A 21,518-nucleotide genomic window follows, 5' to 3' on the forward strand; every position below is an offset into this window, starting at 1 on the left:
TCAAAAGTACAGTTTAAAAAATCAGTTACATGCGCTGTTATATGATCATGAGATCTAAGATGATACACATATCTCACAATACTATTAAAACATTTCTTCAATCTGCAAAAGTTATTATCGCTTCCCTGTCGGAAACTGGGTTAACTTTAAATTAACTTAAAGCTAACTATTTCGCAACTAGTACTGACTGACACTTGGATTACTTTTCAATTGAAACAACTAACTATTTTAACATTGTGATGTCCTAGGCAGTAGTCAGTTGTCCGACTCAGCATTACTTTTCAACTAACTTAAAGTTAACTTACTAAACGTTAGCTTTCAGTTAATTTTTTGAAGCTAGCTGTAACCTAACTGTTTTTAAGTTGGCTATAAGTAGGTTTTTTTAAATTAACTTCAAGTTAGTTAGATTTAAATCAACTAAAAGTTGATTGTTTACACGTTAGCTGAAAACTAACTTTTTATAGCTAGCTGCAAACTAACTATTATTCAGCTAGCTGTCACATTTTGAATAAATAATTTTAATTCGGAATACAAAAATGTTTTGTTGTAATTTTTGAAAATTTATTAAAAACCACTATTACTTATGTATTTACATAAATATACAATAAATATTTGATTATTTTTAGGTATATACATAAATAACTTTGCAAAAAGTTAAATGGACTCTTTTCAAGAATTATATAAAAAATCACTATGATACATATATGCACATATTTACATAAATATACATACAAACAATTGGGATATTCAAACGGTCTGCTATTAGGTCATATTGTCATAATGTCCTATATATTATTTTAGTTTAAACAAATTGTTGATGTACTGCAAACAAAATAAATGTTATTTTATGACATAGTTCAAAAAGTCTCATTAGTTTAGAACTTTTTTGTTTGAAACACAGCAAAAACTTTTTTAAACTAAAATAATATATTAGAACATTATGACAATATGACCTAATAGCAGACCGTTTGAATACGCCAAATATATTATTTTTTGATTGTTTAAAAACACATAAATACATAAAAAATTTTAATATGTTTTGTTGTAATTTAAAAAAAATAATTTTATAAAAACTTCACTATACATAAAAATAAAATTATATTATTGTTATAAGGTAAATGCATACAATCTTTGGAAAAATTAAAGGAACGATTTTCAAAAACATTAAAAAAAGATTACTCAAATTACTTAAATAAAAAATATTCGATTAAATGTTTTTTGTTACAATTAATTTTTTAATTGTTTCTTATTTTTAATGCACTGCGCATGAATAGCACATTTTTTTATTATTTTTAAGGCGTTTCGTATGTCCTTTTCAACATCTTGAGACCCAAGTGTTCGACAGGCATCTGTTTAGAATATACGAAAGTAAATATTTGCTTTTTGAGAATACATGCATACATATATAAATTTAAAAATTTTAAGTTACCTGTCAAGGTGTGAAAGAAAACCTCGAAGTCTTTTAATCTTCTTTTGCCATGAATTCCATCCAAATTTATGTCCATGCACAAATTTATTGATATTATTTCAGTTAATGTTTTCGGTAGGCGCCCCTTCAATAGTGACTTCATTGTATTTATCTACAGAAAGTAATAAAGTAATTATATAAATACATATGAATACATTTGGGTATTCGATCAGAAAACTCACATAAGCTTCACGATTCTCTTCACTAATGCTTCTATTTATTTCATTTAATGATTTTCTGTCTACGCATTGTTCATCAGGAATGTTAATAATGTCATCCATTTGAATATCAACTTCATTTGTGCACGATACTCCAACAGATGGGTTTGAGTCTTCCGACTGTGCTACATTACACAACAGTAGTTTGTTGGAATATAAAATTCTTTCCTTTTTAAAAAGCCTCCTCATATGCCTTTTGCTAACACTTTTCATGTTTGCTTAACAATTCAAATAACACTTGTAATTAAAATTAAAGCAATCACACAATATTTATATATTTATATTTATATTTTAATTTATATTTTATTTTACCACACTTAAAATCTTTTAAATTAAACAATAATATATATCTTTAAGAAAAACTTCGATATCACTCGCGAGAATGTTTACTAATCAAAAGTCGAAGCTGTTAACTGAACTCGACGGCGTCAACAGGTTAGCGGCGACAATGGCCGGTGCTGCATGAAACTGAATGAAGCTGATATTTAATAAGAACATATTTAATTGCAGATTATTATTGATTATATAATATGTATTAAACATATATATTTAACTCCTAAAATAGTCGGAGTTCAACTTACTCATGAACAATTTTGACATATTGTTAGACTATCTGTTGTTGTAATCCTTTAGTTGCATATGTATGTAGATATAAATATAAAAACGAAGATATGTATACGCAAATACATTTTATACTGACGGCTCAACCGACGTTACGTACTGAATAAAACATTCTTGTAGGCGCTTTACTTCTAATCAACTTTGGTATCTTTCAAAATAATAATATGAAACTAAAAGGGGAAAACCCAAATAAAAAACAAACGCGAACAACTAACCAAAAGAAAAAAAAATTACTGTACAGAATATACACTTTGGTTAACGCAAATTTTGCATTGCGTAGTAGATAGCTTAAAATTAGTTCATAAAAGTTAACATAAAGTTAGTTATTTTTGTAGTCAGCTACACATTATCCGACAGGGTTGTTAAGGAATATATCTCAATACCATATAACATTAAGGGCATAAGCAGTGCGTGTGCGATACTCTTCCTCACTTTAATTGGCAAATGGTAACTAGTAGCATATAACTTTCTAAGAATAAAAATTATTCTCGATATTACAAAGTTTATATGATTAAAGAAGATTAATTTCCATCAATAAAAATTCCTAAAACATTTAAATATGAGAATTAAAGTTATCGAAATACATTGCTTTTGACTTTTGAGAATTTAATATAATGAAATTATTTGTACACCAAGCCGCTACATGTTCAAGATTCAAATTAATAATCAATTCCAATCCACTGACCGACTCTGAGACTGCGACTAATTGCAAATCATCTGCATAAAGATATGTCTTTAGTCCTGATAATTGATCTAGCAGGTCGTTGATATATAATAAAAATAATTGGGGACCCAAAGCGGACCCCTGTGGTACACCACGGTTAACATATTTTGTAGAAGAAATTGTGATATACCTCTAATAAAACTATCCATTAAATGGCAGGATGTAATTGAAAAGTTATACCTTTGAAAAAGCTTGTTCAACAAAACTTCATGAGATAAGGACTTAAAAGCCCTACTGAAGTCAAGACTTACCAATGATACTAGCTTTCTTTGATCCAAAGCTACTCTTACTCCTTCCACAATATCCATAACTTTAGCGGACGTATTGTGACCCTTTCTAAACCCGGATTGATTATCAGATAAAAAATTACGATTATTAATATATTCTGTGATCTGCTTATTCATTAAAATCTCTAACACTTTTGAACAAACTGAAATAATGTTAATCGGCCGGAAGTCAGAACATGAAGATGGAGCTTTGACCTTGGGAACTAAAGTTATTCTTGAACATTTCCAAATATCAGGATACGTAGACGAGGTAAGTATTGAGTTAAAAATATGTGTCAAATGCGCCGAAATACTCGGAAAAATAACCTTTAGAAATTTAAGAGGTATGCCGTCTGGTCCAATACTTTTGGATTTAATATTTAAAAGAGCTTCCCAAACTTCAGTCATATATACATTTCTAAAAGTAAACACATTATTTATGGAATTTGCTTGTTGAGTATATAAGACCAAGGGCGAATTTGGTAATGGGGATAAATACCATTTGCCTCCATATAAGACCTAAATGAGAAATCTCTCCTTTCCCTTGCCTTCCTTATTCCACTGCTTTCCATCCAATTAGCATTTTTCTTTTGTTTAATGGTTCGAAGAGGTACGTACTGGTCAAACAATGTTAATAGTTTCTCACAAAAAAATTTAGCCTGGAAATTTGTATCATTAGTATTATAAATTGGGCTAAAATCTTCCCTATCTATACTTTCAAAACATTGTGAGATATTAAAATTTCTGTAGTCCCGTATCCTAATAATATCAGGTCCCTTTGAACACTGTATATCGTAAGAAATGTAAACAGCAGCATGATATGAATTAATTGCTGGTATTTGAAATTGCCCCTTAGCACACACATATTCTATACGAGATACAAAAAAATAATCAATCAAGGAGCAAGTCTCATAGCGCATGCTGTAGTGTGTCGGCATACTATTATGAACCAAACGAAGATTGGAAGAAGAACAAAACGGCCGCATGAGGTTATTACAGTCATAGAGATTTATATTAAAATCACCCATAAATATTACATGGTGGAATCTTGAAGATAAATCAAATAAAATTTCATTTAGAACAGAAAAAGACGCGACCCATATTTGTATTAAGACATAAAACTTATATTCAAATAGCTTAAAACTTTTATTAATTTAGGTTTATTAACAATCCAAAAAAATTCTAAATATCAGTTATTAAATATTACTTTAAAATTTATCAAGAGACACAATAGGTTTAAATATTCTGGGAATACATATCGAATTTTATTTAAATAACTTAGAAAACTGCATTTATACTTAACAAAAAAGAAAACCAAAGGTAATTCGTATGTTTTGGTAAATACATAGCATGCAAAAAGAATAAAAATATATATCTTAACAAATTGTACAAAATATGAAGAAAATATGAGATTAAAATTAAAGTACATAAGATCATGCAGAACAAAAAAAAAAACAGTAATTTATAAATTAATCAACTGCAGGCAGGTGAACATCATCACTTGGTTTCAATTTTGATTTGAAGAACTCGCGCAGATTCTCAAAGTTTAAAACTTTTGTAGTGTCATCAGGCATATATTCTCGATTCAATATCAGTCGGCAATATCTCATTAAGTTTTATCACTCGAACACCAAAATAATTTTTCATGATTTGATCCCTTTTATATACACTGTTGAGTTTTACAGCCTTTTTTTGTCTTATGAATGTGCAAGAATTAACGTCAACGTGGCTTATTTGGACATCCAGAAACTGGCCTATTTTAAAAACAGCATTGTGTAACTCTTCAATCGACAATGTAGCGGGAAGGCCACTTATTAAAATATCCGCTCTGTACAGAAGATGATTAATTTGTCTCCGTAGATTTAAGTTATCTTCTTCCAACTCTATCGCTTTTAATTTCATGGCGAATTCCACTTTAATGTCTTTGAGATTAGTCATTATATCTTCAGCAACTATTTTAGACAGATGTTTAATACTTGCTTCTAAGTCATCCAACTTCTTTGCAATGTTATTATCTTTAGTGTTATTAGTGGATGCATCTTTACACTTAAAGAATGTATTTCCTTTACTTTTTAAAATTCCATCAATAGTTGCATCTGTTAAATTAGGGTTTTGTTGTTGTGCACAATTTCTATGAAAATAATTATTACACTGTCCACATACAATAAATTTAACATTAAGTTGTTTTTGATTGCAAAAAGAACATTGATGATTCTGAGGAGCCATTGAAAATTTAATTGTTTAGTGTTTAAATTTTTATTATATTATTTTTTTTAATTGTGTATTCTTGGTACTGAAGATTTCTTCATATAAGTAAGTTATTTAGTTGATTTGCGATTTTTTATTAATTTTTAACTGTATTTATATTTGCAAGTATCAAATATGTCCATAAATGTATGTATACCCCAATAATAAAAAAAATCTGTCTGTCCGTCTGTGTGTTTGTTGAAATCAGTTTTTAGAGAACCCCAGATCGGCGAGATCCGAATCTTCAGTAATTCTGTTAGACATGCTTTCGAGAAGATCGCTATTTAAAATCAGCAAAATCGGTGAATAAATACCGGAGATATGAGCAAAAATCCGAGACAACCTCTGAAAATTTCATAAAAAAGACAATTTTTTTCATGCTTTGATATAAGCAACAACAACAACACTGCTTATTCATTGAGTATTTCGTTTCATATGTTTGGATGGCTGTGTGTTTCATTGCCTTGTGTATATTGTTTTTGGTGCATTCAGAGATACAAGCCGAGACGGCTCAAATCGGCGGCGGCTGGCCGCCGGTAATATTTTGCAAGCCGCGCCGCCGCCGACTTCTTTCGGCTCAAAAGCTAAGCTGGCTTAAACGTAGCCGCTGATAAAGATTACAATCACACATGTATTTCAGAACATAATTTCACCAAATTGAACGGAGTTGCCACTATTTTAAATTCTTATGGCAAATTGAAAAGAGTTGCCACACAATATTGTGCTAATATTAAAATAGTGAAAACTACTATAAATGTCCATTTTCTGCAGAAAAAAACTTATATAGAGACAGGTTTCTATGTAACAGACTATTATACAAAGATTTTTCAATATAATAAACCTTATAAGGTCAATTTCTAAAGAAAAAGTTAAATTGAGCCGACAATTTAGCCGCCTCCGACCCAAAATGGTTGCGCCGCCGCCGCCGATCATTTCCCATCGGCTTGTATCTCTGGGTGCATTCAGTTTCGTATGTTTGGATGGCTGTTGGTCTCATTGCGTTGTGTATTTTGTTTTTGCTTTTTTTTAGTATTTCGTTTCGTATGTTTCATTGCCTTGTGTATATTGTTTTTGTTTTTTGATGTATTCAGTTTCTTATGTTTGGATGTCAGTTGGTTTCGTTGCGTTGTGTATTTTGTTTTTGTTTCTTTGTGTATTTCGTTTCGTATGTTCGGATGTCTGTTGGTTTTACTGCCTTGTGTATTTTGTTTTTGTGTGTGTTTATTTCGTTTAGCGTTGTTGTTGTTCGTTTTGTTATTGCTATAATCTATATATTAGGGTGATCGACTCGATTTTTCAACCGGTTTTAAAACCGGTTTTTTCTGCTTTACCAGTGTCAGTTTTTTCTTAATGTTGATTTTTCGAATATCGAATAACCCGGTTTTTTCATTTTTTAAAAACCGGTTTCGAATACTTTTATTTGCTTTGTATTCAAAGATTATTTAAATGAAATTTTTAAGTAAATAATAATACAGCCCGTCTAAATTTTAAAAATATTCGAGTCGAGGAACTAGCGTTAAACTTTTTTGATTTTCCTAATTAATTAAAAAAAATAATTTGTAAAACTGATAACTGTTTGATAAAATTTTATCAATCTTAAGATTATATTCCAATTACAATAATTAATTTACGGCTGAAATTTTATGGAAGTGTTGGAATGCCTATACGGATTTCCTAAACAGGGCTTTTAAAATAAGCTAGGATTACATAGTACCTTATGTATAACAGAAGTGTCCCAATTTTTTCCTAATTTTTTTATATTATAGAAATAATGTAAATCAGACGACTAGATCTAAAGTTATAATCTTTTAAACTGTTAAAAATCATTTCGGGCCATGTTTTATTAATCAAATTTAAACATGAACATTAAGTTTTTCAAATTAAAATATATTTTTTTTTATTTATAAAAAAACCGGTTAACCGGTTTTTTCTGAATTTGAAAAATATCAACCGGTTTTTTTTAATGTCAGCTATTCGAACTATTCGAAAACCGGTTTTTGGAAAATGTCGAATAATCGATCACCCTACTATATATATAAAATTCTAACGTTACTGCTGACTGACTGACTGACTGATTCATCATCGCACAGCCTAAACGGTTAAAGCTAAAGAGCTGAAATTTGGACAGGGGGTTGGTCTCCCACCAAATAGATCCACTAAGACGGGATTTTTTGAAATTCGAATGTTTATGGGGTAAAAAAGGGTAAAAACGGGTAAATTCGGTAACCTCATATCTCCTAAACTAGAAAAGATACAAAAATAGTTTAAAGCTTATCGTCGTTCGTTTAAAAAATAAGCGGACAGGTGTCTGGTACTTTTTTCAATTTCGGCCACTTTAGGGAATAAACGGGTAAAAACTGTATTTTGGTACTTTTTTTGCACCCCATGTATCTTTTAAACCATTGAACATTCAAATAATATTTTTGACTCCTTCATAACTTGACGAAAAAATAAAAATATAAATTTAGTACTTTTTGGTTATTCGGATGTTTAAGGGGTGAAAATTGTACCTATTTTTGGTACTTTTTTCATAAAACATTGATTTTGGTTTATTAACTTATACATATAAATACATAATAACGGGCTCCCACTACGATGTTGCAACATTTTGGAATATAATTTTTATTTCGTAAAATTTCCCGTAAAACGGGAAATTTGATTTTATTCAAACACAATGATCCAATTTAGATAAAATTTTTAGATTTAGAAACACTGAATATGCTAATGAGGTGTTATTTGGAACCCCGGTACCAAGTGATATTTTTTGGTACTTTTTCATTCTCCATCTGGTACTTTTTGAGTTTTCTTTGATATTGAAATCGAAACATGAAATTAATAATAAAGGGACTTTTCGGTACTTTTTCGTTCTACACAGGTATTTTTTTGAGTTTTCTTTAAAATTAAACCTAGAAGCATGAAATTAAGCATGTAGAGCCCGGAGTAAATCAGAATCTATAAAAGGGGACTTTTTGGTACTTTTTCGTACTTCGACTGGTACTTTTTGAGTTATCTATTAAATTGAACCTAGAAACATGAAATTAAGCATGTAGAGCCCGGAGTAAATGAGAATCTATAAAAGGGGACTTTTTGGTTCTGTTTCGTTCTACAAATGGTACTTTTTGAGTTTTCTATAAAATTTAACCTAGAAACATGAAATTAAGTATGTAGAGCCCGGAGTAAATGAGAATCTATAAAAGGGGACTTTTTGGTACTTTTTCGTTCTTCAAAGGGACTTTTTGAATTTCCTATAATATTGAACCTAGAAACATGAAATTAAGTATGTAGAGCCTGGATTAAGTGAGAACCTATAAAAGGGGACTTTTTGGTACTTTTTCGTTCTTCAAAAGGTACTTTTTGGATTTTTGTATAATATGGAACCTAGAAACGTGAAATTAAGCATGAAGAGCCCGGAGTAAATGAGAATCTATAAAAGGGGACTTTTTGGTACTTTTTCGTCCTTCGACTGGTACTTTTTGAGTTTTCTATAAAATTTAACCTAGAAACATGAAATTAAGCATCTAGAGCTCGGAGTAAATGAGAATCTATAAAAGGGGACTTTTTGGTACTTTTTCGTTCATCAAAAGGAATTTTCTATAATATTGAACCTAGAAACATGAAATTAAGTATGTAGAGCCTGGATTAAGTGAGAACATATAAAAGGGGACTTTTTGGCACTTTTTCGTTCTTCAAAAGGTACTTTTTGGATTTTTGTATAATATTGAACCTAGTGAAATTAAGCCCGGATTAAGTGAGGACCTATAAAAGGGGACTTTTTGGTACTCTTTCGTTCTTTAAAAGGTACATTTTGTGTTTTTATAATATTGATCCTAGAAACAAAAAAAAAGTATATTTCTAAGCGAAAAGGGGAAAAATTGTAATATTTTTATTAGCACTTCCCACTAAGGTACAATTTATTCCACTTTTGGTACTTTTTCTTACTTCAAATTATACTCTCTGTATGTTATATAATATGAATTGAAAACACATGATTATTAAACATACTCTGTCCTCATTGAATAAGATTCTTTAAGAGAGAACTTTTTAGTACGTTTTATCTCATAAATGGTATTCAACCTAGGAACATAAATTTTAACATACATGGTCTTGACTGAATAATATTCTGTAAGTGGGAAGTCTTTGGTACTTTTCCATTCTTCAAATGGTACCTTTTGGATTCTCTATAATGGTTAACCGGAGCACATGACACACGGTCCTTAATAAATGAGAATTTAATTGTACTTTTTCGTTTTTCCGATGGCACTTTTTGATATTTTTATGATTTTGAACATAAAAATATGAATGACAATCTACGGAAAGGGACATTTGGTACTTTTTCATTCATCGAATTATATATTTTGAATTGTATATAATATTGAACACAGAAACACAAAATTTTTGATTAAATGAGAATCTATAAAAGGTATTTTATAGTACTTTTTTCAAATAGTACTTTCAAAATTTTCTATAATATGGAAGCTAAACGAATGAAACTACAAATACAAGCTTCTTACTGAATGCGAATTTATTCACGTGATATTGAACGTAAAAACTGAAACATAAAAAATTTTCATCAATTGTAATTTCCTATAATAGTAAACAAAATTTTGTATGTATTTAATTTTGATTAGGGTAGCGAAGCACCCAGGGTATGCTAGTAATGATATAAACGGGAAAATGAAATAAATTAAAGTTTAATAGAATTGATATTTTTTAAATACACTGTGGTGAAGGGTATATAAGATTCGGCACAGCCGAATATAGCAAGTAAGAATGCTTGCTTTTATTTAAACGAAGAAAAAAAATTGATTGTTCAATAGTCACTGATTTTAACACATATTTTATTAAATATTATTTTCGTTTATTTAAAAATTATGCACATGTTTATTTAGTAAATATGTTCTATTTAATGGGTCTCATTTGACCTTAGCCCCTATACAAAACCCCCTTCAAAATTTGACTTAAATGTCCACAATTTTATTCAACAATAAACGGCTTAATATATCTAAGGCAAGGTACAATTCGGAAAACATTTCGCAGGGTGTTTTATATCTACTATAAACACATTCATGACTAATATTATACCGATATCTTCATTCAGTTATGAAATATGTGTGTTTACGTGGTTATCGGAAATGGGCCTTATATGGGATTTATGCCCAATTATGGACCGATCCAAAATGCATTTTGCAGAGTGATATATGTATGTATACACAATACATATTTATGTTGAATATTATTTCAATATCTTTATTTCTAAATTAGTTATGTGCATTTAAGTAATTTTCTGAAGTTGACCTTACATGGAAGCTGTGACCAATTACGGGCAGAGCCGGAACAAATTTCGCAGGGTGTTTTATATCTACTTTAAACACATTCATGATGAATTTTATACCGATAATTTCATTCAGTTATGTAATATGTGCGATTACGTGGTTATCGGAAATGGACCTTATATGGGAGCTATGTCCAATTATGGACCAATCCGAAAAATATTTTGCAAAGTGATATATGTATACACAAAACATATTTATGTTGTATATTATTCCAATATCTTTATTTCTGAATTAATTATTTGTATTTAAGTATTTATCGAAAGTGGACCATATATGGGAGCTGTGACCAATAATCGACCTATACAGATCTACGTTGGTAATATGATTTCTGTTCTTATTATATATATATATATATGTGTAAAATTTCGTGGTGATACCGATATTTTTGCCGAAGTTATTAACGATAAATCTATTTTCGAGAATATGTACCTTTATATGGGGGCTATGAGAAATTTAGAATCGATTGTTTTGAGTCTGAATATTTTTAATCCCTGGGTAAAGAAAATAAGGTGTGACAAAATTCATTCCATTATCTTTAGTAGTTTCTGAGAAAACTCTTTAAAAATTAGGAAAAAACTTAATTTTTTTCGAGGTAGTCTGAAATTTTTACTTATAACTTTTTACGTTGGGAACCGATTTGGCTGATTTTTAATACCAAACTGCTCAGGACAATAGTGAATATTTTCAGTGAACTTGGCTGATTTATTTTGCATAGTTTTAACGTAAGAGTGTTTGAGGCATACAGACGGACAGACAGACGGACACAGCTACATCGACTCAGAATTTCATAAGGATCCAGAATATATATACTTTGTTGGGTGACAGATGAATATTTCTAGGTGTTACACACGGAATGACAAACTTATATATACCCTCTATCACCACTGATGGTGGTGGAGGGTATAAAAATTAGGTCAATATTTCTTACGGATTTCGGGAAAATCGCATTTTTTTTTGTAATATTTTAGAGAATATGTATTAATTCTTTACTAATGTACATTTTAAATAAAGTATTTTTAAAGTATTACAGTCCAGATAATATAAAATATATATCTGAAGTTTTATTAAAATTTTGAAATATTTGTGAATTCTTAGTGTACCTTATTGAAATAATATTTATTTGTCGCCCATAGTTACCAAAAATTACTGAAGTTCGATATTTAAAATAGAATGAAAAAAGGCAGAATAATAACAATTTAACACCAAAGTTCAAAAATTCGAAAAAAAACACAATCTATTTGAATAATGCTCTATGTTAAGTAATAATAATGCTCTATATTAAGTATAAAAACTTATGAATTAACCCTCATATCGGCGGCGGTGCGGCTTGCAAAATATTACCGGTGGTCAGCCGGTTTGCCGCCGATATGAGGGTTAAGTCATTTTTCAATATAATAAACGCTTATAAGGTCAATTTCTGAAGAAAAAGTTTAATTGTGCCGACAATTTAGCCGCCGGAGCTGACCTAAATTGGCCGTCGCCACCGATCATTTTGCATCGGCTTGTATCTCTGCATAGGGGTCAATAAATTCAAATAAACTTCGATCTAGATTGAATTTTGAAAAACGGAAAAAACCGTTTCCGTAGATTTTATTGAGGATTATTATGTATTAATTTTAACGAATTATATTAAATTCATTTGTGTTAAAATGTAAAAAATTTAACATTTTCCGAAAAATTAGAAAATTTCGATTAGTTTTGCTGTTACACAAAAATTTCTAAAATTGAATTCAAACCCTTTCTTATGAAGAAATATGAAAGAAATGAAAAAAATCATAAAAATCTCTAAAAAGGACCTTTTTATCCTTTGATCCAGCTCACCAAATATTGACGCCAGTACCGTAATTCAGTAACTTTTTAACTACAAAATCTTGTCGTTAAATAGTAAAAATTCGTAAGTTAACAATAATTATCGTTATGTGGTATTCTGAATTATATTTCACCGATTTTTTTCGTTAAACATAACGAAAAGTATCGGCAATGTAACGACAAATAAAAAGTTCACGTTAATAATTTTATATTTAAAAAATATTTCAATACAAAACTTTTGACATTCTCATATTTTTCCGATCTTTGTCGTTAAAATATTCTAAGGTCGTTAAAAAGTTACAGAATTGAAAATTCGTTAATGCAACCGATATTTATCGTTGCTTTACGATATCGGTAGTTAAAATTAAAAAATTACAGAATTGCGGTACAGGACAAATTTTTTGAGAAATGGTATCTTAGAATTAATTGAACTTTAATTTTAGTTGGGAACATTGACACCTTATTTTTCCTCCATACAAACGGGGCCACCCTAATGTACATATGTAGATCCTTAAATAACTCATAAAACGATTTAACTATTTCAAATTAATTTTATTTAATGAATTAATTAAATTTATGAAGAAGTATTTTGTGTTAATGAAAAGACAGTGAGAGTAATACCAAAATTTCTTATTTTTAGGCTGAATTCAACGATGTTTGCTCAAATGATAATGGCAGCGGTTCTATGCCACGCAGTAATATCCTCTGCTCTGCGTTTAACAATGAGAATCAACATCATCACTATCACCACCATCACCATAATCACCAACGTCATACTACTGAGAGACCGGATATATTGCCGTTTCAAGATACTGAAGACGATGTTGCAGTGTTAAATAATAGTGGAAGTGGAGGTGATAGTACAGGAAACAATGGCGTCAACAACGGTGTCAATAGTCTACATGGAAGAGGAGGACGGTGTCAACGCGACCGATATCATCATCCCCATTATAATGTTGACTTTCAAGTGGGGGATCATGTGGAACGAAAAGCTTCTGTAGCTAGTATGTTAGTGCAAAGCTTTAGTTTTATAAAGCACACTCTTAATAAGCACCAAACATCTCGATACAAACGACGCCAATGGTCTCGTAGTTTTGCACCCGCTCATGTTCAGTTCCATATGAATAACGGTGGTCACGTTACGAGTAATGAGTTCTATGAGGGCTTGTCCGCATTACAGGATGACGAAGTGTTTTTCGATTCTCCACCCGGCGTGGAATCGAGCGGAGTAATGGGATCGGGGTCAGGTACCGTGAATGCCAGTAATAATACCACAAATATTTCGAATTCGTCAGTTAATTCATCGATGCGAGTAACCAGTGTGGAACGCCAGATGTTTATAAGCGGCGAACGTAGTCAGCAAGGTTGGCGCACAAGTAATATCATTGGTCAAAATGATGGATCCCTGACAGTTCATCAACCAATAGTGGTTCATGCCAGTGCCGAACAACAAATCACCCACCAACAGCATTCTATGCAACAGCATCAACAGCAGTTACATGGCATACGAGGTAATCGCATATCGGCTCAACTTTTAGATGGCGTGTTAGAGAATTCCCAACGCCCCGTTGCAAGACGAATAAAACTATTCTGTACGAACGATTTAGATGATCGTACGGACCATCGCCCTTTCTTCACTTACTGGATCAATACCGTCCAGATAATAGTCCTATTCTTCTCCCTTCTGTGCTACGGCATTGGGCCGATAGGTTTTGGAGTTGAACAGAGAACTGGGCAAGTATTAGTTACAAGCCTAAGTTTACAAACTGTACAACATTCGGAGCAGCGAAATGTGTGGATAGGTCCACGCAATCAAGATTTGGTACACATGGGTGCCAAATTTGCAACTTGCATGAGGAGGGATGTTAAAATAATTGACGTGGTCATGAAAACAAGGCGACAGGAACGAGAAACAGCCTGTTGTATTCGCAACGATGACTCCGGTTGCGTACAAAGTTCACAAGCTGATTGCTCCGTGCGAGGACTATTTCCAACAGTACTATGAAAACAAGTTTTCAATTCTAACTCGTATGTATTAAATAGCATTCCTTTTTTTTAGAAATCTATATCAACGTGGAAAAAATGGTCGCCGGGTGAATCTGGACCAGGGGGACGTATTTCCGGCTCTGTATGCGGTTTGGATCCAAAGTATTGTGATGCACCTGCATCTATTGCTCCCTACGAATGGCCAGACGATATCACCAAATGGCCAATTTGTCGAAAAACGAATTCATTTTCACAACGCTTTCGGTTTAAAGATCACACTGCCGAGCATATGGTGTGTGAGGTCATTGGGCATCCTTGCTGTACGGGAATTTACGGTGAATGTCAAATTACCACCAGAGAATACTGCGACTTTGTTAATGGTTATTTTCATGAAGAAGCTTCACTGTGTTCACAGGTATGGTATATAGAAATTCGGTATAAAGCATTTATGTATGTATATTAAAGTGACCACAAAAAAGTGTATGTTGGAATCTTGTTCGTTTAAACCCCACAGAACGATTTCCCTTTCCAGAGATTGAAATAGCCGTAATTTGAACTCCATTAAACGATGTTTACACAAAAAGCTAACATATGAAGCTATAACTCCAGGACGGTAAATAATCAAAACAAGCGGAGCATATTTCGTATATTTTGATACTATGTGATAAATTTACATTAAGTAATTTTTTTTACATATTGTACATAGATAATGTACATAGATTTAGTATTTCAAAAATATATAAAACACAAAAATTGGTTGAATATGTAAAAGTTATTAAAAAAACCCCCTGTACCGCAATTCTGTGATTTTTTAATTTTAACCACCGATATCGATATATAAAGTAACGACAAACATCGGTTGCATTAACAAATTTTCAATTCTGTAACTTTTTAACGAACTTAGAATATTTTAACGACAAATGTCGCAAAAATATGAGAATGTCAAAAGTTTTGTATTTAATATATAACATTATTAACGAGAACTTTTTATTTGTCGTTACATTGCCGATACTTTTCGTTAACTAAAGAATTTGTTTAACGAAAAAAATCGGTGAAATAAAATTCAGAATACCACATAACGACAATTATTGTTAACTTATTCTATTTAAAGACAAAATTTTGTAGTTAAAAAGTTACTGAATTACGGTACTGGTCATTAACGTGTCTCAGAGCACTTGATTAGGGAATGTGGAAAATAATTTAAATTATTCCAATAAGACTATTTTATTACATAAAATATATCTATATTTACTCGAATATAAGTTTTTGTCCCTAAAAGATTACAAGTTCACGTTTATGTGAGCTATGATAAAAAAAGTTTCAAAACTATATTTTCATTTTTTTTAAACTTTGTTAAATAAATTTTAAAATTGGGTTAATACCTCTCATAGTTTAGCTGTACCTGCAATTTGAATTCTGCGAATATACCCTACACCACCATTGTGTGGAGGGTATTATACGTTTGTGCTGATGTTTGTAACGCACAAACATCACTTTCTGAGTCGATTAAGCCATGTCCGTCCGTCCGTCTGTTCGGCTGGCTGGCTAGCTGTCCATGTAAATCTTTTGCGCAAGGTACAGGTCGTAATTTTCAAGATAATTTGCTGAAAATTGGGCCATTCGTGTTTGAAATCGGTCCATTATTTCACCTAGCCCCCATACAACCCTACCCCCCGGAAAGGGCTTTTGAGTTCATAATTTTGTTAAATATTGTAGTATCTCTACAAAAATCAGCAAAACTTAGTTCTATATACGTCTTAATAATACTACCGATTTTCGTAATTATCGGACTTTATTTGACCCTAGCCCCCATACAAAGTCCCCTTAAGAAAATGACTTGATGGTTAATAATTCAATAATAAAGACTAGTATTACGATGAAATCCAGCATACATAACTCTAATGTAAACGTAAATCCATGTACCAAAATTTATAAGGATAGGCCCATATTTACCCTTGCCCCATATAACCTTTCTTTTAGAAAATCACTTTTTTCAAGAAATTTTTAAAATATTTCGCAATTAAGGTAAACAACTTAAATGCTTTGTTTTTAAATATAATCCACATTTTAAACATACTCAGTGGTGTAGGGTATCATATGGTCGGCCATGCCCGACTATACTTTCCTACTTGTTATACCCTTCGCCTTCGTGAGAAGGGTATATATAAGTTTGTCATTCCGTTTGTAATTTCCAAAATATAATTTTCCGACCGCATAAAGTATATATATTCTGAATCCTTATAGATGGCGGAGTCGATTAAGCCAAGTCCGTCTGTCTGTTGCAATCAGTTTTCTGAAGACCCCAGATATCTTCGGGATCCAAATCTTCAATAATTCTATCAGACATGCTTTCGAGAAGTTTCTATTTAAAATCAGCAAAATCCGTTCATAAACAACGGAGATATAAGCAAAAATCCGAGACAACCTCGGAAAATTTCATAAAAAATAACCAACAACAACACTGCTTATTCATTGCCTTTGTATTTTGTTTTTGTTTTTTTTTTTTGAGTATTTCGTTTCGTATGTTTGGATGGCTGTGTGTTTCATTGCCTTGCGTATATTGTTTTTGTTTCTTGGTACATTCAATTACGTATGTTTGGATGGCTGTGTGTTTCATTGCCTTGTGTATATTGTTTTTGTTTTCTTGGTGTATTGAATTTCGTATGTTTGGATGTCTGTTGGTTTCATTACGTTGTGTATTTTGTTTTTTTCTGTATTTTTTTAGTTTTTTGTGTGTTTATTTCGTTTAGCATTGTTGTTGTTCATTATGTTTTGCTATTGCTATAACAATGATATAGTCGGGAAAATTAATGTTTAAATACACTATGGTGAAGGGTATATAAGATTCGGCACAGCCGAATATAGCACTCTTACTTGTTTTGTAATATTTTAGATAACAAGTCTTAATTCTGTACTGTTATACATTTCAAGCTAAATATTTACAGAATATTATTTCTCAAATAATGTTAGATACGTCTCTGAATATATATATAAATCCTGAAATTCTAGGAAATTCTCATAGAAACATATCGAAATATTAATTATTTGTTGCCATATTTACAAAAATTACAGAAATTTATAGTATACGGTCCGATATTTTAAATAAACATAAAAATAAATTATCGCTTTAAAGCACTTGGGTTCATTATAACCCCAAAATTCAATAAATTAATTTAAAGAATGCACTATATAATTTAAAACAAGTGAGAGTGTTATATTCGGTATGCCGTAGAAGGAATGCTCCCCTATAAACATCAGGGTGATATTTGTAATATGGCTTAAGTCAATTATGTACCGAGCTCTTTTGAATTAACAAAATATTAATTTTTAAAAACAAAATATTTTTGTTCAATCTTTAAACAGTGAGCGTATGAGTAATTTTCTGAACCTTTATATGCATCATTTATGAACCGATACTCATAAAATTTTGTACATAGATTTCGTTTTGTATAGAACTTGTTTATGCCAAATTTCATGAAATTATGGGCCGATCCAAAAAAAGATGGTACAGAGATTTTAGCTCGTAAGAAACTTACGTGTGTCGCATTTCCTCGCTTTACTCGTACTTTTAAGCCAGTAATGAGCGTTAAAGCCATTTCCTGACGGGGACCCAATAGGAGGGATAGGGTCAATTATGAACCTATCCACATAAAAGTTGGTAAAGAGATTTTCGCTCGCTAGGAACTTAATTGTGTAAAATTTTATTGCTATATTCGAATTTTTTAGCCAGTAATAAGAGTTAAAGTCATTTTCAGAAGGGAACCTTATAAGGTCATTTATTGGCCGATCCTAAAAAAAATTGGTAGAGCGGTTTTGGTTCGTAAGAAACTTACTTATACCGAATTTCATCGCCATAAAGTGTTAAAGTCATTTTCTGAAGGGGACCTTATATGGAGGTAGGGTCATTTATGGGCCGATCCTTAAAAAAAATTGGCAAAGAGATTTAGGTTCGTAAGACACTAACTTATACCTAGTTTCATCGCTATACTCGAATTTTTAGGCTAGTAATGAGTGTTAAAGTCATTTTCTGAAGGGAACCTTATATAGGGGGTAGGGTCATTTATGGCCCAACAATAAAACAAATTGGTAGAGAGGTTTTGGTTCGTAAGACACTTACTTATACCGAATTTCATCTATATACTCGCATTTTGCGCCAAGTAATGCGTGTTAAAGTCATATGGAGGTAGGGTAAATTAAGGACCGACCCTCAAAAAAATTAGTACCAAGATTTTGGCTCATATGAAAATTTGTTAAGGCGAATTTCATCGCTATACTCGTACTTCTAAAGCAGTTATACCCGATAAAGCTGTTTTTTGAAGCCCACTTGTATGGGGGCTATCCGAAAAAGTGGACTGATATTGCCCATTTTCAATACCAAACAAACCTTAGCAATAGAGAATATTTGCGCAAAACTTAAACTGTCTAGCTCCTCCCGTGTGGTCCCTATCGTGATTTAAACAGACAGGCGGACAGACGAACGGACATCGTCTAAGAATTTAATAAGGACCCAGAATATTTATGCCTTTATGGGTCTATGACCAATATTTCGATGTGTTACAAACGGAATGACAAAATCAATATACCTTCCATCGTTTTTGATGGTGGGTATAAAAACAAAGGCTTAATATTTTATTTTCTAAATATTTGTAAAATATTACATAAAATTGTTTTTTCACCAAATTCGCAGAATTCAAATCGCAGGTAAGCAAAACTATAAACTATAATTATTTTTTTTATCATAGCTCAGAACAGCTTCCTATAATATAATATAAAATAATATAATATAATAATAATATAAGGATAAGAGAAGAGAGAGAAGAGAAGAGAAGAGAAGAGAAGAGAGAGAAGAAAGAAGAGAAGAGAAGAGAGAGAAGAGAAAGAAGAGAAGAGAAGAGAAGAGAAGAGAAGAGAAGAGAAGAGAAGAGAAGAGAAGAGAAGAGAAGAGAAGAGAAGAGAAGAGAAGAGAAGAGAAGAGAAGAGAAGAGAAGAGAAGAGAAGAGAAGAGAAGAGAAGAGAAGAGAAGAGAAGAGAAGAGAAGAGAAGAGAAGAGAAGAGAAGAGAAGAGAGAGAAGAGAGAGAAGAGAAGAGAAGAGAAGAGAAGAGAAGAGAAGAGAAGAGAAGAGAAGAAGAGAAGAGAAGAGAAGAGAAGAGAAGAGAAGAGAAGAGAAGAGAAGAGAAGAGAAGAGAAGAGAAGAGAAGAGAAGAGAAGAAAGAAAGAGAAGAGAAGAGAAGAGAAGAGAAGAGAAGAGAAGAGAAGAGAAGAGAAGAGAAGAGAAGAGAAGAGAAGAGAAGAGAAGAGAAGAGAAGAGAAGAGAAGAGAAGAGAAGAGAAGAGAGAAAGAGAAGAGAAGAGAAGAGAAGAGAAGAGAAGAGAAGAGAAGAGAAGAGAAGAGAAGAGAAGAGAAGAGAAGAGAAGAGAAGAGAAGAGAAGAGAGAGAAGAGAAGAGAAGAGAAGAGAAGAGAAGAGAGAGAAGAGAAGAGAAGAGAAGAGAAGAGAAGAGAGAGAAGAGAAGAGAGAGAAGAGAAGAGAAGAGAAGAGAAGAGAAGAGAAGAGAAGAGAAGAGAAGAGAAGAGAAGAAGAGAAGAGAAGAGAAGAGAAGAGAAGAGAAGAGAGAGAAGAGAAAGAAGAGAAGAGAAGAGAAGAGAAGAGAAGAGAAGAGAAGAGAAGGAAGAGAAGAGAAGAGAAGAGAGAGAGAGAAGAGAGAGAAGAGAAGAGAAGAGAAGAGAAGAGAAGAGAAGAGAAGAGAAGAGAAGAGAAGAGAAGAGAAGAGAAGAGAAGAGAAGAGAAAGAAGAGAAGAGAAGAGAAGAGAAGAGAGAAGAGAAGAGAAGAGAGAGAAGAAGAGAAGAGAAGAGAAGAGAAGAGAAGAGAAGAGAAGAAGAGAAGAGAAGAGAAGAGAAGAGAAGAGAAGAGAAGAGAAGAGAAGAGAAGAGAAGAGAGAAGAGAAGAGAGAGAAGAGAAGAGAAGAGAAGAGAAGAGAAGAGAGAAAGAGAAGAGAAGAGAAGAGAGAGAGAGAAGAAGAGAAAGAAGAAGAGAAGAGAAGAGAAGAGAAAGAAGAGAAGAGAAGAGAAGAGAAGAGAAGAGAAGAGAAGAGAAGAGAAGAGAAGAGAAGAGAGGAAGAGAAGAGAAGAGAAGAGAAGAGAAGAGAAGAGAAGAGAAGAGAAGAGAGAGAAGAGAAGAGAAGAGAAGAGAAGAGAAGAGAAGAGAAGAGAAGAGAAGAGAAGAGAAGAGAAGAGAAGAGAAGAGAAGAGAAGAGAAGAGAAGAGAAGAGAAGAGAAGAGAAGAGAAGAGAAGAGAAGAGAAAGAAGAGAAGAGAAGAGAAGAGAAGAGAAGAGAAGAGAAGAGAAGAGAAGAGAAGAGAAGAGAAGTAAGAGAATAGAAGAGAAGAGAAGAGAAGAGAAGAGAAGAGAAGAGAAGAGAAGAGAAGAGAAGAGAAGAGAAGAGAAGAGAAGAGAAGAGAAGAGAGAGAAGAGAAAGGAAGAGAAGAGAAGAGAAGAGAAGAGAAGAGAAGAGAAGAGAAGAGAAGAGAAGAGAAGAGAAGAGAAGAGAAGAAAGAGAAGAGAAGAGAAGAGAAGAGAAGAGAAGAGAAGAGAAGAGAAGAGAAGAGAAGAGAGAGAAAGAGAAGAGAAGAGAAGAGAAGAGAAGAGAAGAGAAGAGAAGAGAAGAGAAGAGAAGAGAAGAGAAGAAAGAGAGAAAGAGAAGAGAAGAGAAGAGAAGAGAAGAGAAGAGAAGAGAAGAGAAGAGAAGAGAAGAGAAGAGAAGAGAGAGAAGAGAAGATAAAGAGAATATAATATAAGATAATATAATATAATATAATATAATATAATATAATATAATATAATATAATA

General features: G+C 32.0%; 2 protein-coding genes across 2 annotated transcripts in view; one reads left to right on the forward strand and one right to left on the reverse strand.

The window, feature by feature from the left end:
• LOC119610959 (inactive rhomboid protein 1-like) overlaps positions 1 to 15,087 on the forward strand; it is a gene marked incomplete at its 3' end in the record, with an annotated part of 120,470 nt that extends 105,383 nt beyond the window's left edge. Inside the window, exons 3-4 of the mRNA XM_037966384.1 lie at positions 13,327 to 14,682; positions 14,746 to 15,087. Of these exons, the coding sequence (XP_037822312.1) occupies positions 13,327 to 14,682; positions 14,746 to 15,087 (1,698 nt within the window). The remainder of the gene's footprint in view (positions 1 to 13,326; positions 14,683 to 14,745) is intronic.
• LOC119610958 lies at positions 548 to 2,597 on the reverse strand. Its single transcript, XM_037966383.1, has 3 exons — positions 1,651 to 2,597; positions 1,430 to 1,580; positions 548 to 1,349 (listed from the first exon to the last, which is right to left on the reverse strand). The coding sequence occupies exons 1-3, from the start codon at positions 1,897 to 1,899 to the stop codon at positions 1,228 to 1,230; spliced, it is 522 nt and encodes a 173-aa protein (XP_037822311.1). The 5' UTR covers positions 1,900 to 2,597; the 3' UTR covers positions 548 to 1,227.
• Positions 15,088 to 21,518: the final 6,431 nt, after the last annotated feature.

The sequence above is a fragment of the Lucilia sericata genome, unplaced genomic scaffold, assembly GCF_015586225.1.
Source record: "Lucilia sericata isolate MDLA Ls3-8-SP2 unplaced genomic scaffold, ASM1558622v1 Contig001324F_arrow, whole genome shotgun sequence".
NCBI lineage: Eukaryota > Metazoa > Arthropoda > Insecta > Diptera > Calliphoridae > Lucilia > Lucilia sericata.